The sequence below is a fragment of the Xyrauchen texanus genome, chromosome 22 (genome assembly GCF_025860055.1).
Source record: "Xyrauchen texanus isolate HMW12.3.18 chromosome 22, RBS_HiC_50CHRs, whole genome shotgun sequence".
In the NCBI taxonomy this organism is placed as follows: Eukaryota; Metazoa; Chordata; class Actinopteri; order Cypriniformes; family Catostomidae; genus Xyrauchen; species Xyrauchen texanus.
The window spans coordinates 12,466,080-12,485,161 of NC_068297.1; the positions used below are offsets into that span (position 1 = coordinate 12,466,080).

The 19,082-nt window shown below is 41.2% G+C and overlaps 1 protein-coding gene across 1 annotated transcript in view; it reads right to left on the reverse strand.

Moving 5' to 3' along the window:
- Positions 1-19,082, reverse strand: part of LOC127662142 (ankyrin-3-like) — a 110,237-nt gene that overhangs the window by 9,247 nt on the left and 81,908 nt on the right. Inside the window, exons 35-44 of the mRNA XM_052153181.1 lie at positions 18,023-18,251; positions 17,619-17,744; positions 17,254-17,376; positions 16,952-16,978; positions 16,329-16,407; positions 8,037-15,203; positions 7,257-7,331; positions 6,353-6,484; positions 6,061-6,204; positions 2,704-3,787 (exon numbers count right to left, since the gene is read on the reverse strand). Coding sequence (XP_052009141.1) covers positions 2,704-3,787; positions 6,061-6,204; positions 6,353-6,484; positions 7,257-7,331; positions 8,037-15,203; positions 16,329-16,407; positions 16,952-16,978; positions 17,254-17,376; positions 17,619-17,744; positions 18,023-18,251 — 9,186 coding nt within the window. The remainder of the gene's footprint in view (positions 1-2,703; positions 3,788-6,060; positions 6,205-6,352; positions 6,485-7,256; positions 7,332-8,036; positions 15,204-16,328; positions 16,408-16,951; positions 16,979-17,253; positions 17,377-17,618; positions 17,745-18,022; positions 18,252-19,082) is intronic.

A 19,082-nucleotide genomic window follows, 5' to 3' on the forward strand; every position in this document is an offset into this window, starting at 1 on the left:
AGGCTCATATAGTTACAAACCATAATGACTTTCTTTCATTGAACACAAAAGATGCTATCCTTCATGGTCACATATATTCAAATATTCTGCATGAAGATACATCCCACAAGGTTTGACGTCATTAATGCTGAACATCATAGCTTCTTGCATTTCATGTGACCTTTTACAGCAGAGCAGTGTAAACAAGATATGAAAGCAAAGGCAGTTCGAGTTTTTTCAAGTATTACTTTGTGTTCTGGTTGAGTTCAGGTTTGTAACATATATAACTTTAAATATTTAGATAATAAAATATATTTTATATAATAGGCTACATTTAATGTATATTATTTCTAATTTTAAAGTAAGTTGTTTCGCTCTCATAAACAGATACGCACAAACGGAAAAGTTTTTACCTGCGTTTTGTTTTATACATTGTGTTTAGCTTTTTTTATTGCAGGTGTCACAAAGATTCAACATTCTGAAGAAGTCCAGGTTGCAAAGAGAACTTTGTCAACTCATGTGATAAAACTGTTACACATGATTCCAGATTGTTCACTTCAAACTATATTTGAATACTGTTATGTCAATGATGCTTAAATAAAATACAGCCTATTGTAACAAATGTACTGGCTTGAAGAAAAAGGTGATAAAGAGAGAGCAATTTCAGGTTCGGGTGTAATATTTGACAGTAAAGATCAGGCTAGTGTGGGTCACATGTACTCGGGTACAGGCAATTGTTCACTCAAAAATGAAAATGCTCTCATCATCTAATGACCCACACGCCAGCTCTGTAGTTCCCTACAATGCAAGTGAATGCTGACCAAAACTTTAAAGCCCCAAAAAGCACATAAAGGCAGCATAAAAGTCCATTAGGTAAATCCATGTCTTCTGAAACTATCTAAGAGTTCCAAGTGCTTGTCGAATGCAAGTAGTACTAGATGGTGCAAGGAAGTGTAATCAAGCATGAAATCATGATCGTCAAGGAGACGGCTGATGTCCAGATTTATAGTAAAAAGGAGTTATGTTTTGGTCTGCTCCCATCCAAAACTGATGGATCGCTTCAAAAGACTTGTTATAAACCAATGGATTCTTATGGATAACTTTTCTGCTGCCTTTATGTGCTTTTTGGAGCTTTGGTCCCCATTCACTTGCATTGTATAGACCTACAGAGCTGATATATTCTTCTAAAAACGTTACAGGAATAGTTCACATAAAAATGAAAATTCTTTACTCACCCTCATGATATCCCAGGTGTGTATGACTTTATTTCTTCACCAGAACACATTTGAAGAAAAACAGCAAAATATTTATAATATAATAAAGAAAAGCAAGTGGATGGTGATTTTGAAGCTCCAAAAATCACAGATTGTCAGCATAAACATCATTGAAATGAGCCAGTGGTAAAATGAATGTATTTTAAAGCAATACGATTACTTTTAGAGTGAAAAAAGATCATTATTCAAGTATTTTTTAACTATAATCCAACGCTTCCAGTAAGATTCATGAGAGGGTGGTCTCTTGTTTGATGTATTTGCGTTGCCATGCACAACATTTATTTTCACACTTTTCAGTGTCTTCCTATTCACAATGCTTTTCAGCATCACACACCCTAGTGGCTTTTCAGCTCACTGACCACGCAGTCGCTCTGCTTTTCAGCAGCAGCTCTCAACCACATGCACAGCCTTGTTGTATCTCTCTCTCTCTCTCTCTGGTTGCGGCTTTATCCCTCGCCCGCCAACACGCAATCACCAACAACTGGGTGAGATAATTCGCCCCATGTGTCCATCCCGGCCTCGCAACGCACCGCCGTCACTTGGCCCCAGTCACCACACCATGTTATGGACGTAATCTCACATTCTCCTCTCGGTTGAGACATCCAGGATAAGCACACAAATGCACCATTGTGAGTAAAGAAACAGATAAATACAGATCTAAACCAAAACCAACAAAGCTTCTGTACAGTGTTCCACCTACTCTTCCATGCGTGTCGCACGTGACTCAGTTCTCGCGTGTATCATGTGCCAACGCGATTACGTCACATGTGCATACCGCTGCTGACCGGAAGCAACGATTTAGAGTTAAAGTACTTAACTATTGATCTTTTCCACAACAAAAGCGATCGTGTCGCTTTACAAGACATTCATTTAACAGCTGGAGTCATATGGATGACGATCTGTTCTATTTGGAGCTTCAAAACTCAGATCACGACCACTTCCATTTTAAGGATCTACTGAGCTAAAATATTTTTCTTATTTTCTTCAAATGTGTTCTGGTGAAGAAAGAAAGTCATACACACCTGGGATATCATGAGGGTGAATATATGAGAGAATTTTCACTTTTGGGTGAACTATCCCTTAAATTTATGTTCTGCAGAAGAAAGAATGTCATACACATGTTGGATGGCAAATGGGTGAGAAATTTCTTTAATGCCCAACCTTTAGAATTGCTTCTGAAAACTATATGTATGCATTACTTTTATATAGCATTTTTGCCAGCTTGACAGTCCCAGGTCATTATATGCTTTTGTTGAATGGAGAAATAATCTTTTGTGTTTAATTGAAGAAAAGAAAGTCATAATGGTTTGAAAGAAGTGTATTTGAGTAATTGATGACACAATTTTGAACTATTTCTTCAAGCAATGAGTGGTTTAATGCAAGTATATTCACTACAATAAACTTTCTTTGTTCTGCAAATGTGTTTTATGAGTGCCATAAAGTCAAGTACCTGTTGTCATGTCTGTCCATGTGGTCAGAGCTGAGACTCCGCCCTGAAGTGGGCGGTTCTACATTACTGTTGGCGGTCTCAATGAGCCAGCCTGTGGAGAGCGAGCACAACTCAGACTCAATTTGTTCAACACCTCTTACTATCTCACTACCTTTCTCCAAAATTATTTTCTCATTCACTTCCCTCTCACTCTCTCTGATGTTGCCTCCTGACAACTCCAGTTGCTCCTGTCTCTTCTCACATTCCTCCTCATCCTCTCCTCCTGAGCCAGATTCCCTCAAGACCTCTGCCCAGGGTCGCAAAAGGAGATTACACTTATCATGACCTTGGACCTCCTTTAAGAACATTCTCTCCTGTCCTCTCATATTAACCTCAGCTTCTTCTAATGGTGATGGTATTAATGATGATGATGGATTCTTGCTCTCTTCTTTTTCCATGTGTGTTAAGTCACTTCGTTCCACTGGAAGGGATGCGTTATGTTGGGAGTGAAAAGATTCTATTTTCTCTTTCCCCACCTCATTTTCTTCTCTCGGTTCCTTGTCTTGTAACCCCTGGTAGCCCTGTATTTGGTGGTCCTGCTTGATTAGAGATGGGGCTGTGTTTGCGGAAGACTGGGGTGGCATAGGGGCTGTGGGGTTACAAAGAGGTTCAGCAGGGTTTGTTGGAGAAGGGGGCAGTGGATAAACCTGGGCGAGTGTATGTGTGTCAGCTGAGAGTTTAGTTGCGTGTTTATGGTTGTCATGAGGGAGCTGAGAGTGTGAGTGAGGATCAGATAAAATCTCAGAGATTGAGTGTGGTTGAGTGTAGGTCTCAGAGTATGTGTGTATTTCTACAAATGTTTCAGAGTGAATGTTAGGGTTGTTTATGGGTTGCGACAGGGGTAAGTCACAGGGTCTGGATTGGGTGATTCTGACAGACTCTTCCTTGCTATTCTGTTCTAGCCCCCAGGAAGGGCAATAAGGGGGAGGGTAAAGGGGCAGATCTAGGATGGGTTTGAGGTCAACAGACATAGAAGGACAGGTAGGGGGTTTGGTGGGGGTGGGGTTGGTAGTTGACTGCAGTTGAGCCAGGGTGTTGTGGTAACCTGGGTGAGATGACATACACAGATGGATGGACGTGCCAGGACCCAAATACAATCTCACACACACACACACACACACACACACATACACACACACACAAACACATACGTATGCATGATTAAACACAGACATAGAAAAGCACCTAAGTCCACCTCAAAGAACAAAAATCAAAACCACAGACTGTACATGCACACAGTTAATGCACAATGACAATGCAACAGATTAAAATCTCCAGAAACTGAGGGGTTGGCATGTGCCTGTACAATCTCCCCATTGTAAAAAATGTGTATTGATATGTGTGTTTATATATGTGAGTGAGGTTGATTTCCCCATGCATTGTGCTGACAGCATTTGACAACGAGCCTCAAAATTGCAGTATCTAACTTTGGCTTACCTAAAAAATTAACATTAGCGTGTATGAAAATATTGTATGTGAACAAAAATGCTTCTAGCTGCACAAGCTTGATTTCATGCATTGCATTCAAAATTGCTTTCTGATGCATTTTGTAATAAAACATGGCAAGCATTTCTGGGTCTGCATTCACATTATTGTGTATAGCATGCTTTTGGTCTTAGTATTAAAGTGTGCGTTTGTTGTGTGTATTTGAGAGTTATGCAAGACAACAGACCATTCAAATAGGAAACATAATGTGTAAGTTTCAAAATAATAGTCATGATATGTGTATGCTAATGTGGGAGACAAAAATCTGTGGTGTTCAAATGAACAGTTCAATAGTGGAGGAGTTGAGAGGGAGGGATGGAGTGGTGAGGGGGGGTCCTGGGGGCACACAGGGACAGTGACAGCATGCACAAGTCGGCAAGAGTCCAGGTGGAGGGGAGGATGGGGCAGGACTCAAGCTACGCGATGCACAGGGAGAGAAAGGAGGGAGAGGAGAAGAGCAGTGTGAGGGAGAGAGACAAATTCTATGTGCAGAAATAGGAGCTGACATGATGAGAGAGGGAGAAGGAGAGAGGGTAGGCTGAATAGGAGAATTAGATGCAGACATAGAGTTTGTGGGTTTGGGAGTAGAGGCTGCTGGAAAAGGGATTTGCTGAGTGGTAAGTGAACAATCTTGGGTCACATTAGTAGATGAATTTGCTGTAGAGGCAGAGGGCAAATATAATGTAGGATGTTTTGGAGCATTCAGGCCATAGGGAGCAAGGGGCAGCACATGTTGTGGCAGAGCAAAACAAAAAAGAACATGCAGGTTAGAATGGTATGCCAATGAATGTGTGAAATATAAGCTAAATGAGGGGTAATCTGGGAGGGGTGTGTGATGGACAGAGTGGTGACTGAGGGTGGAAATGAAGCATTGTACTTGAGGAGAGGAGAGGACAATTCATTTCTTTGCAATAGGCCAGGCTGACAGAGGGAGACACAGGAGACTGTCATGGAGGAGGAGACTGCGGAGAGAAGGATGATCTACCCTCCCCCCCCCTCTCATTCTTTATCCCTTGCTCCAGTGCAGGGAAGGAGAGGAGAGATGGAGGAGGAAGCAGATCAACGGATTGAGAGGCAGAGGACAGCTGAGTCTTTTAGCTGAGGCCATGCCCTGTGGTCCACTACACACCAAATGGCTAGTTTCTGAACATTTCTACCAACTAACATCAAAAACTTGGTAATTGCATGCATCTTCATTAGAAGTTACACTAGCTACTACCTATCCTTTATTTTTTTAAAAGAAAGAAAATAAATATATGTATACCTTTGATACCAGAGAACTGTGTTTGTTTCATGTTCAATTGGTAATATAGTAATAATAATTGGCAATTGGCAATAAAACCATAAGAAGAGCGTGTCAAGGTGTAACAGGAAAATACAGTTCAGAGCGGCCCGTCCTACACTGGTTGAGGCAAAGCATCATGCTGTGATTGCTTCACGTCACATGGCAATATTCATGCATGTTCAAACCAGGTCCATGCATATAGTGTTGGAAGGAGGAGAATGGGGTAAAAGAAAATTAAAAGTCTCTGAGTACAGAACATTTTTAAAATCAGAGACAGTGAGTGATTAAACACACTCTGCATGTGTTTGAGACATTTAAAAGGATTTGATCTTATCTTTAATTTTGGGCAATGTCCAATTGTAGAGTTCAAGCACAAAACAATGTAGCTATTGGTGGCCCCTCTAATATTGAAATGTGCCAAACTACAGGAAGTTTGTAGAGGAAAACACAAAGGTGACCATTAAAAAGGAATGAGGGAGGAGGGGTGAGGTCAGGGTGGGGGTGTGTTTGGGGGGTGAGAGGTTCAACTAGATGGGGCTAAACTTTACCATCCGCCTTTTCCTGGTACACAGCGCTATCATCTGCAAAACTTCTGGTGCCTGAAATGTTACCATAGTCAAATATGGGCCCTTCCAGCAGTGTCACAATATCCATCCTGTTCACTTTAGTCAAGACCACCGTCAGTGCATCCGCTAAGAACAAAATTTAGGAAATAAAAGTAACTTCATTGTAATAAAGCAAAAGGCAGCCAGCATAACATCAGAATCAGTGTAAAAATGAAAAATTTAAAATGGAATGAAAAAGGCAAGGTAGGAAAGATGAATAGAAAATGATTCTCACTCGTGGCGTTTTTCCCATCCCGACCGACCCACTTCTTGAGGAGCATAAAGCTCTGGGCTGTGAGAGAATTTGGGTTCTCTGTGCGAATGTGGTTTATCTCATCCACAGAAAAATTCATCTCCCGAGCAAGCTCTAAAGAACAGTAAACCAGATCCTATTATTACTACAACCATCTCTGCATGGCTGGCTAATAAGTCAAGAAAAGAGAAAGGACACCTTAAAACTAAAAACAGAAATGCAGCAAACACTGTATTATCCTTCCATTCTGCTGTTTCTGAGGTTTCTGATTGATGCTTCTGAGCTTACAACATTTGAAACTTTTAGAAACTATAACTGAACAAGCATTTGAGAATCAGATGTTAGGGATGTACAGTCAATCTTTGTGTGTTGTCAGTAGTGAAGAACAATGCAGATTTATAAAAAATAAATAAATAAAATACAGCACTGCACTGCAATACCAAGCATATGCACAAAAGGGTACAGCAGCTGCTAAAATACCTCTCCATACATGTATTGATGTTACATTCCCATTGACTATTAATGGTGATCAAATGTTTCAGGAGGGCTATTATGGTAAATGGTCTGCACTTATATAGCCTTTTTTTTTAACCTTAGAGGTTTCCAAAGCGCTTTACAGTGTGTCCCAATCACCATTCACACACACACTCATACACCAATGGCGGCAGCTGCCATGCAAGGCACTAGCCTGCCATTGGGAGCAACTTGGGGTTCAGTGTCTCGCCTCAGGACACTTCGGCATGTGGAGTCATGTGGGCCGAGAAGCAAACCACCAACCCTGCGATTGGCAGCCGACCCGCTCAACCACCTGAGCCACAGCCACCCCATTACCTGGAAATTAGGACTGTAAAATTAAACCTGAAATTTGGGGCAAAGTAAGTCTCACCTGTCCAGCTCAGTCCCAGGTGATCAGCCACGATGGCCATGCGAAGGTCTGTTCTCTCACAGGGACTCTGTGGACCTGTGACGACATACAGAACAAACATTTTAGTCTATGTTATTTATTTCAAATTAAAATTCAGATGACTTCCTTCTTTTCTGGCCAAATATGCTTTTTCAAATGAGGCAACTATGAATCCAATTATTTTCTCTAACAGAGGGATTAAACTCAAGATAAAACAATATGTGACATTTTCAAATAGTCCTGCGTTTGGCTAGGAAAGGAAGAACAGACAGACAGACAGTGAGCTACAATGTTTCAGCTAAACAGGTTTGTGCGCTGATTCTATGTAAATAGATTTTCCACAAAATTAATGCAGGCAATAACCATGACTTTATACAAGTATATAAAAAATTAAAACAAAATATAAACAAAAAATATATTGCCAAGATGAGTACGTAAGCATGCAGAGAACATTGCACTTTTTTCTAACAAAGCTCATAAACACTGAAAGAAGTACATTCCTCAACAACAACATTCAGTCCAACCCCAGCACAGATAAGACTGTTCAGTGCACCACCCTGAATATGACTCAATATGACAAATTAGGTAGGGAAGAGAGGTGGAGAGATCTGACAGTGACAGATACAGTACAGTACAGTCACACAGCAGTGATGAGAGAATGACAGGAATGACAGCTACTGTTCACGCCACAGGCAATCCAGTCAGTCATAACGGTTCATGCAACTAAGGATCAAGTAAAGTTTTCAATAAAGTTTTACAAACTAGGTTTGATCTCCGCGACGGGGGGCGATCTGCGGGCCCCTTCATTCTTACTGCACTCCTTCCCTCCTCCAGTCCGCCTACTCCTCCGTCTCTCACTGCCCGCCACCCTTGTGACCTTTATCCTAGAGGGTGTGACCCCTCGGGAGGAGCCAGTGGAGAGGGAGGGCTGGGACTGAGAGGGGTCCGATATTGAGGTGCTTCGTGATGTGCTGCTGTCCTCCTCCGACTGCTCTCCCTGCGTCTGTTTCTCCTCATCTGAAAGTCGTTCAGCCACCTTTATTGCTTCACCGCTAACATTCTTTAAGAACTCAATAGACTGCCTACACACTTCACTAAGGTTGGTTCTACCTGCCTCTGAACCACTAGATGCCCTGTCTTTGAATGGCAGCCTTGAGGGAACTACTGGTCTGACTGATCTCTCTGACTCGATGGGCTTACTTGACCTTGGAACTACCTGAGCTGTAACAGCTGAGATTCCTGCACCATTCTTTTTGACATCCTTTATGGGAATCCTAGATTTGGGCTCAGTCGCTATGGGAGTAAGATCCACTTTCCTTGCCTCTGGCCTCACAACCTGCTTAGGTTTCTGCTTTCCTGAATTGTGTGTGTTAAAACTGAACCCTGTTGCCTTGACTGGGAGCCTGGACTTGAGCTGCCTGTTCTCTAAGACCACTTTACTCTGATGATTCTGAGTTCTACATTTATCTGCTCTCTCAACGGACTCCTTACAGAACTGAGCCTCTATTCTACTAGCTTTCTGTAAAGTGGGTTCAGAGGATGATTGCAAATTGAATACTACACTACCACACTGGATGTAGTTGGCCTGGACATTAGATGACTCTAAATTATTGTTGTTATTGCAGTTTTCTGAGGGGTAATCTTTCCTGCCAGTTGGGGAAGTGTCAGTGCACCTATTATTAAAGTGACTCTCTGCTAATTGTGACTCCATGCTAATGTAATCCACCATCTGACTGTCTGAGGACTCAGCCTTAACATCAGTCAGTTCAGCTGAGCCAGTGTCTTTCTTTATAGTAATGGAAGCAGCGATGCCCATCTTAATGGGGGTGCGTAATTTGGGGTCGACCTTGGAGGTTGTGACAGTGCATGAGGTGGTGTCAGCGGATGGAGGTGCGTCCAGGCAATCAGTGCTGCCCTGGGCTGTGCAGCCTCTGGATGGTGTTATGTCTGTGGTTGCCTCTACCTTCCCCTCTACAGCTCTTTCCCCTGCCTTTGAGTGAGAGGCAACTACCCCTGCATTCCTGCTCCCTTTCCCCTTGTCCCCTGACTGCCCATCTGAAGTATGCTCACCAATCTGGAAAAACTGAAGTCTCTCTTCAACAAAGTCCCTCTTGCTCATGTCAATAGCACCACTGCGGGTCATCTCAAACATCTTGCCCTCGTGGAAGGGGAAAGGGTTGGGCTCACTAGTTGGGGTACTCTCATCTGTTGGGGTTCTTGCTGGAGTGGTATCCGGTGTGGTTGCTTGTGATTTGTCATCCACTGACAAAGCACACGGTTTTGGATCTTCATCTTTGTTTTTAGCCTCAAACGTTCCCTCCTCTCCCACTTTACCAGACCACGGATCAAAATCTAAGCCTTTAGTGGCCACAGTTTTAAAGGTAGTGTTTATGTCCTCCTCTAATTGGCAGTTAAAATAATTTTCTGTAAAAACTTGTCTATCAGGGTGTCTTCCCTCCAATGAATAATTTTTTTCCTGATCTTTTCCATTGTCTAATTTTTTCCCAGATGATCTTTTAGTTTTTCCCTTTTCCCCTGATTCCTCATTTTGAGTGCTCTCCTCTTCAATCACTTCAAGTTTGCGCTGGCTAAAGGAACGATCACCTGCTTTTCCCTCATTTGATAGGCTTGATGTTTTAGGGTCACTCAGCCCATCTTCTTCATCTTGTAGGTCATACCCATCAAGAGAATCTATCTCAGTAGCATCTGTATCATGTGAAAATTCAGCAGTTGTTGCTATAGAACAATCAGTGATAGACTGATCATTTCCATTCTGTTCACATTCTACCTCCTCTCCTTTTAAAATATCATTGATGCCTGACTCCTGGTGTGAGCTGTTTCGCTCTGGTTTTCTAGGCTTGACATGTTTCTCGCACTCCTCAGTCATTTTGAAGGTGTATTTTTTGAGGGGGGCAGGCTGAAAAACAGATTCATCATCACTAGAGTCACTGTTGTCAACTCCAGGAGGGAGAGGGGAGGGAGGCTGGACTCTGATTACTGGCTCCGCAAGGAAATGCCTGTCATGCTCCTCTTGGAGGTTTACCTCCATCATCTCGGTTTCCGCTTCAGAGGAAGCGCATGACCCCCTCTCTTCAAAGCTAGCTTGTTCTCTTTCTAAAGGTGGTGGTGGTGGGAACTCAATGTAAGCTATGCGCTTGTCTTTTGACCTTTTTCCATATGAGTCTTGTTTTCTTTTTGAAGGCTCTGATGATTGGGTGATGGATTTGGCTTTATCTGCTGGTAATTCCTTGAAAATGAATGTTTTAGGCTGCTCTTCTTCCTCTGACTCCTCTGAGATTTGGCTAGGCATTCCAGTCATGGAACCAATGATGAAGTCAGGAGCTCTGGAATTCAGGTTGTTGCTAATCTCCTCAGAGGTAGGCGTCTCAGGTGTTACCTGACTTTTTCCTGAACTGTCCATAAACGTTGCCTGCTCTAGTGAGTCATCTTCAGGGCTGCCCTGTGGGGATGGTTTCTGTTTGATAGTATAGAATGATCCACGTGTGTCATGTACTGTCCGACTCTCATGGCTTACTACTTTCCTGTAAGTGCTCAGTTGCCCAGTAGCAGTCTCTTTCTCATACTGTTTACCTACTTGAATGCTGACATAAACTGGGAGAGGTTTAATGTTTGCAGTGACACCTGGGGTCACTTGTTCAATATAATTAACTTGGTTAGCATCAACACCATTACACACTAAATTAACAATCTGCCTGTTAGAATCTGAGTTCTTTACTGTGGATACATCACTAGGAGATTTGTTAGCACCATAAATAGTTTTTGTATTTCTGCCTAAGCGAGACCCTGTTTTTTCAGATTTTATGGAATAATCTACATTTAAAGTGTTATTTTGATGATGGTCTATAAAACTAGATGAGACCCTAACAGGAATTTGTGATTCCAAGTTTTTTTTTAGAGCCCCATTGCTTTTTTCAGTATTACTAGATTTTTCTTGAATTACCAGCTCTGTGTAAATTATATTTTTAGTAGTTTCTTCCTTTGAGGTGTTTCCATCTCTGAATGAGTGTTGCTCATTCTGTGAGTCATCCTTTTGCTTATCATGCTCTAGGGAATGGGTCAGCTTTGTTTTTTGAGGTTTTAGTTCCCCATTGCCATGATTTTCCCGGGTTTTTACTATTTTCCTGTCTTCACTGACAACTTCTTCTTTGCTATATACATTTTGGTGATGTTTTGGTGAAGAGCTATCTGACCTATTTTTCTGTCTGTCACCGTGCTGGATTTGGGCAAAGGATTGAGCATTTCGAACATTGTAACTGTGCCCACTGTCACCATTTTTCTTAGGGCTTCTCTCACTTTCAGATGACTCTGTTGACTTAGGGAGATTCCCTCCAGCAAAAACTTGATAAACCGGCAGTTTACTTTCCTGCAGCTTTCTCACTGGGGATCCTGACGTTTGACCCCATTGACTACCTTTATCTTGCTTCTGGGCCTCTGATTCAAATTTCATTCTGACTGAGCTAACCTTAGATGTTGAAGGTTGGAAATATTTAGAGGATTCACTTGCACTGCTTCCGGATGAGCAGTCCCCCTTTTTTTGGTCATCACTGTATTGAAGCAAAACCCGCCTTTCAGGGCTGCTTGGTAGGCTGGCACATTTTCTGTCATGAGAACCATACTTATCCCTAAACCTGCCTCTGCTCCAGTCCTCTCCAGTCCCTCCATTCTTGTGCACTGACCTCTCTGGGCTACTGCAAGTTGAGCTAGGCCCAGAACGAGTCTCTCTTGCATCTTGCCTGTGATGCTTCTTCTCAGGGGACTGAAGCTCATCATTCAGTTTCTCAGTTTTATCACGAAAGAACTGAGAGACTTCACTTAGTTTTTCCTCAGCCTCTTTTACAGTTCTATCTACTCTGTCCTCATATTTATGCTTCTCCCTGTTTTTACTCTGTCTGTCTTCAGAAACTTTCATCCAGATAGACTTTTTTGGACTATCAGGATCAGAGGCATACTGCAATAGAGTGAGTTTGTCATAATTTTCATCTTCTGATGACCTACCTGACCTATCAGGTTTTAACATAAATTCTCTAATTGAGCCACCTTGTGTTCCCTCACCATAGTAACGAGACCTGTCAATCACAGATTCATCTGAATCTGAATGGGATGAGTCAAATTGTTCGGAGAAGAGCATTTTCTCCGCAAATTTGCACAACTCTCCCCTTGTTTCAGATGACTCATCATCATGATACTCAACTGACTGTTGACTAAGCAATTTCAGGGTCTTATCATCCATCAAAGAGACTCTGGAGTCCAGATAACAAGGAAGTGATTCCTCAGTTTCTATGTTGTCGTGTTGCTCATTGCCGATCCTATTTTGTAGTTCTTTTATGCCACTGTTGCCTTCATATATGTACATTTCTTTCTCTGGATGATTTTTTGTTTCCCTGATAATTACTTCAGTTGGTTCAGTTTTATTGCCTTTCTCAATGTGAACCTCAATGATGCGCTCAACTTTTGGCATTGGGTCTACAGGCCTAAGAGAAGGCTCTGTCCCTTCATTGCCTCTTTTGTGCTCAAACAAGCCTGTTAAATCCCTGGATGGATCCTTCCCAGACTGAAAGGCCTTCATTATGTCTCGTACAGACATGGTCTCCTCCATCCTTTCAGGTCCAGCCGCTTTAGCAGGAGGTTTGTGGTATACCATTCTTGTGGTTGTTGTTATGTGAGTTTCCTCTTTGACACGCATTCCTTTCCCCATCACATCATCCTCTGCATTGACTCTAGCTTGGTAAGCTTTCACTCTTTCCTTAATAGACCCGCCTGGTGACCGGGGCTCAGCATCAGCACCCCACAGAGGTTTTGACATTTTAGGCTCCTCCAATACTGGCTCCTTAGGATCATCTGAAGGCTCATAGCTTCGTATAACATGTACAACCTCAGTGCGTGTTTCAGTGATGACTGGGGGAATCTCCTGAAAGAGGCCTTTAGGGCCCATACCTTCTGCACTTTGGGGGGCCGAAGGAGTTCTCTCACTACGAGTCTCAAACCCACTGTCTGAGAGTGGACTCTTGTCTTGGTCATGGGAAACATCATCTGGAGAGTCCAGTGCTATTTCAGGGCCAAACAATGCATCAGCTAGCTTTGAAAGTTCTTTATCTGAAGGAGAGGGACGCATATTCATTGGAGGCATTTTGAGCTTGTGTTCCTGTAAAGCTATTGCAGGTTTTAGGACCCGTTTTTTTTTCTCCTCTCCTTCTTTTCTTGCTTCTTCCGTCCTTTGTTTAGCCTCTGCTATTTTTGAAAGAGAGCTTGTGCCAATGTCATTGGTTAGGTAGTCAACAACTTTTGCAAGGTTAAAATCTCTGTCAGAAACTGATTTTGTTTTGATTTGAGGGGCTAATGTTTCATATCGAGGGGGGCACCTCCATTCATTTTGTGGATTATCATCAATGTCATTCTCCAGGACATCTTCTATCTTGCTGTTTTTAATGTTTGCCTCACTCTCTCTCAAAACATCCTTGCTAAGAATTTCACTGACTTTGACTAGATCTTGTTTGACTTTCTCCACAATCTTGTAAGGCTCCTCATCCTCCACTTTATGTTCTTTAGAGTCAGACTGATAACCTTTAGAGGTTGAATTTGTATCAGTTTGCAAAAGGGCAGACATTCTGATTAAGTCTTCCTTCATTTCAGCCACATCTTTCAGTATCTCCTGGCTGTTAGACAGAGTTGTTGAAGAGGTGGCTGATTTTAGCATTGCTGGGGACATGTACAAGGGAGTTTTCACAGGGGACAGATTTCTGGCAAAAGAGCACTGTGTCTGGGCATTAAACTCTTGGGGCATGGCCTTTCTTGGGGAAAGGAGAGCAGCTGTTGACTTAGAGACTTCAGGGAGCTTTTTAAACTGGTGTTCTGGTAAGACATTTATAATGGAATAGACAGGTACTGTTATTGTGCTGGAAGTGACTGAAGTGGTAGAGTTGGGGGGAGATCTGAGGGAGGCATACAATGAGCTGGATGCAGAGGAACGGATAGACTGGTAAGAGGATGAGGGAGTGGAGGACATTGACTTCAGAGTGCCATAGCCAGCTGAGCAGGAATTAAATGTTTTTTCTACTTCATCAAAGGCAGCATTCACACTTGTTGTTGCTGCATTTGTTGTGGATTGAATTCTTTCCTGCAGTGTGCTAGAAAGATGAGTTGTAGGTGAGGAGGAGCGATATTTGTTCGGGGAAGCAGTTCCATTGATCAGCGCAGCTGCCGTAGTGGCTGAGGCAGATTTCAATGGTGAGGAGAGAGATGACAGGAATCCTTTAGCAGAGCAAGAAGCATCAGCACTGGTTCTAATAGAGGAGAAGCCTGGGACAGTTTTAATGGGGGAGCTGGTTGCTGGAGGGTTTGATGTTGAAACAGATTTATAGGGCAAATTTGAGCTGTACATGTTTAGAGAAGACTTGGGTGAGGCTGGAGGGGTTATAGCAATGGACGATCTTTCCAGCAAGGTCCCTCCAGATGGTACTGGAGAGGTCCTGGCTGACAGGCCTGCCAGGCCTTTAACTGAATCAGTGGCACTTTTCCCTGGACAGGACAGAAGGGTAGGAGAGGCCTGGACTGGGTACTGGGCACCTTGAACCACAGTCTTTATTGGTGAGGAGATGGTTCTGTAAGATCGAATTGGTGATGCAACGTCGCTGGTAGATTTGATGGAAGATGCTAGTGAACCTCCAATGATGGATTTGATAGGAGAAATGGAATTCACAGACCACACCGACCTCAGTGGGGAGGCTGAGGGGGTATTAGATGAGGAGCTGGAGAGGGAGCCAAATCCAGACTTGGCCAGGCCAGGCACATTGACAGGAGAGCTTGTTGCCCAGGCCTGGTAGGAGCGCGTCGTAAGGACAGGATTGTAAGCATGGCCAGAAGGCTGCGCCGTGGTTTTTGGAGTGGTGTTATGGCCTCTTTCAGCTGTTTCTAGCATAATCAAATTAATAAGTATAACATAAAGAAAACGGAAACAGTTAAAAAGAGAGAAGAGAAACAAGAAAAAGTTTGTCAGATGAGAAATATGATGCACAGCAGATGGAAATTCTGAGACTGTGGCAGTGTCTGACAATGAAAAACTATGCGGAAAAAAAATAAAAAATAATACAAAATGTAATCTTTTCTTGAGGCACATGGGGTAGACACAAAATTATCTCTCTCTCTCTATCTATCTATCTATCTATATATATATACATAAATACATACACACAGTATATCAGCCAAAAAGTTACAGGGATAGTTCACCCAAAAATGTAAATTCTGTAATCATTTACTCACCCTCTTGCTCTTACAAACCCATATGATTATATTTGTTTTGTGGAACAAAAAAGGAGATGTAGACAGTGTGTTGGTCTCAGTCAGCATTCACTTTCATTGCATATTTTTACCATTTAAGGAAAGTGAATGGTGACTTAGGCTGTTGTTCTGCCTAACATCTCCTTTTGTGTTCCACAGAAAAAAGAAAGACATATGGGCTTCAAACAACAGGAGTGTTAAAGGACAACATTTTAATTTGTGGGTGAAATATTCCTTTAAGTTGTCTATTCCCTTTCAAATTAAAACATACAGATAAATTAGTCAAATTTGACAATGTGTCCAGTTTCAACCAATTAAACAACTAACATATTCAACAAACAAATAATAATAAACAAAAAATAAATAAATGTAAAAAAAAAAAATAGTATTGAATTTTCTGGTCTTTCATCATGAGCAACTATGAAAGTAAAATAAAATGAATTGTGAAAAACAATTTCACTGGAAACAATAATGACAATGACACAAAAATGGGTTTATTCAAAAACACAACAGGCAAAACACAAACTGTGGTAGCGAATGATATGAAATGTGGAACAATAAAAACAACACACCAAAACCACATGATTAAAAAAAAGAATCTGAAGAGGCAACGAAGCAAGCAAAAAATGTAGCAATTCTGTTTTTAAAAATGGCAAGATATGAGATTATTAGTCTTAGTTAAATGCAATAGAATTTGTGATGCATTGACTGTGTCATTAATGTACAGGTGATGTTTCATGAATAAAAAATAAGACTCACTGGATGCTGGGTCGGCCAGATAGCTGTAGCGCCTTCGCAATGCTAATGAGGCAAAGGTATGTCGTCGATCTTTGTCATTCTGTAAAACACAAAAGTTAAAAAACCTATGTGAGTACAAAATTACCAAACTGTAGGACAATGATGTTTTTAAGCAGCAACAATTTCCTTTAACTTTACTTTAATGATTGTCTTAAAAACATTTTATTTACGTAGGTCCTTATTTTTTACAGGGTATTCTTTAAAGGTATTATTTGATATGGTGCATTTAATTTAAGATATGTTCTAAAGTCTTGAAAGTCTGTTTAAGAGTTTTTGATCTGTTTATGATGTGCTACATATCAAACTAAAATGTGATCCCCTATGTGAGGGTCAAATAGATAAACACAGTCCATTTCCTAATAATGTAAAAAGTTGGTAAAATACATTTAAAATAAAGCAAAAGAAATAAGCAAATATTGTTAACACCAAGCACAAAAATAATAGTTTAAATCCACTGATCAACAAAAGAAACATGCACTTGGCTGACTTTAGCCAATAGGAGAGCTACACACTTTTGACCAATCACATACAGACAATGCACATGAATACATAAGCACCAGGTGGACAAGTTATGTCATATTTACCTCATCATCAGGATCCGACTCCATTTCCTAAAATGATGCATTGGAATAATAAAAAATGGAGCAGCAGCAGCCAATGATGGGTTGAGGCAAGAGGGTCAGAGAAGAGGAGTAGAGAAAGGACAGTAAATGGTAGAAAATGCAAACACATGAAGGGAGACAGGTTAAGAGAGAGCAAGACAAAAAGCAAGGCAAAATGAAGTAACATCTACAGAAGCAACAGAAATAGCTCTGTGACAAGTTTAATTTCAGTTGAAGGCTCTTGATAATATTAGAGGAGATATCACTGAATGTATTTGTTTTACCTTCCTGTGTGTTGGCAGTGAAAAATTGAGGTTGCAAATTGCACTCTGTGGTAGGCCTTTAGTGGTTTTGGGCTCTCGAAGGAAAGAGATTCTCCCACAAGGTTCTTGGCCCATGTCTCTGACCTATAGTAAAGAACCATTTTTATATGCATTAAGAAAAAACACAATGAACGAAAATCTGATGTAAACAGAGTAACATTCCATCTTCACACACTTACTAATTCACAATTACTTTTGTAAACTACCTGATTTTTTACTGTATATTTAATTAACTTGATTATACAAAATCATTGGAAATCTGTGTGTACATCTTTAATAACTGAAGAAATTACGATGGATTAATGAATAGCTCTGAGCTATCAAACCTTGATGTTGAATGGGAGCCGGTTCTCTTTGAAGGCATAGAAGCTGAAGATGAGTTGCTGACCACTCTTTGTCAGAGCAGAGATGTTGCCATAGCATTCTACATGAATGGGCTTACCCTCCAGAATCTATCAAAGAAACAAGACACAAATCATAACTATTATTATGCTTATTTCTCTCAGTGTCAGTGAATGTTCAGGAAGGGATTACAGTTTTGGATTATGGAAGAATATGAAAGTATGGCTGTATATGAATATGGGTTCTGCATTAGAGAGAAAACATGTTTGTTATGTTATGTATTCACAAACTCATGTCTCACTGTTTCCAAATGTTGAGAGTATGTTCATCTTGAATTATTTATGTACACGTGTGTGTAGGTTTGTGCTTGTTTGTTACAACTGCACACCTCAATGTCTTTGCTCCTGGCCACCTCTTCAAAGTTCTCCTGCTGCTCCAGAGTTTTGTCCGCTTTGTCATCAGTCATACAGAAGCAACGCAGTCGGGACTCAACGGGGTCGATCATTTTAGCAAACACCACAAACTTGGCCAGGTATGGAACACTGATCAGCTCTCGATACAACTGAGATGCTAAACCCACCGTCTCACTGATCTGCTGACAATCAGCCAACCAAAATCTACAGGAAAGAGAGGAGAGGAAGAAAATCCCCACAATAAGGAAAATTCTTCACATTTTACAAATATTTACTATCTCTGTTACAATTCCATGGGATGAAGAGTTGGGTCTTGGTTCTAAAAGGTTTACATAATAGAATAGTTTTGGAAACAAAATCTTAAGCCATACTGTCTCCAACACTGAATATTTATACTGAGAAGCTGTGGTAAAAAATGTACTTCAATAAGCTATTAGAGATAGTCACTGGTTGTAAACAAAAACATTATTGACAGAAATCCACTAACAGTGGAAGTTTATGGGGCAATACACTCTTTTGTGTAACTGTCAATATATTTTGTTTTGATTTTACAAATTGTGGTAATAGAGCTTACATTGAATTTAATCAGAACATTCCTTTAAGAACTGATTATCACAAACCAGTGAAACTCTAAGCAGAATGCTAAGCAGATCCCCTACACTGTTAAAAGAAAAGGTGTCTGTTCTTGTAAAAGAGCTTATAGGTTATTTCAACCTCTTGATTGACCTCATGTCAACCTTCCTCTACTCGATATTTCATATTTCCAGAAGTTCCAGATCATATACTGTATGTGGCGGTCGCTAGGCAACAGTTAGCAGTCACGGTTTAGCTTCATCAGTGTATGACGTTGTGGACGTGCAGATGAACATGGTTAGAATTACATAATTTAATCTTGGACAGAGATCCTCTTCTGTCCTCCAGTCCAAAGTAAGCACATGATATGAATCTGCATCTAATATACTCTGACATCTGCTGAGATTCTCTTTTTCTCGTACCGAAATGCACACAGTTTTCATTAGTATACTGAAGCACGTA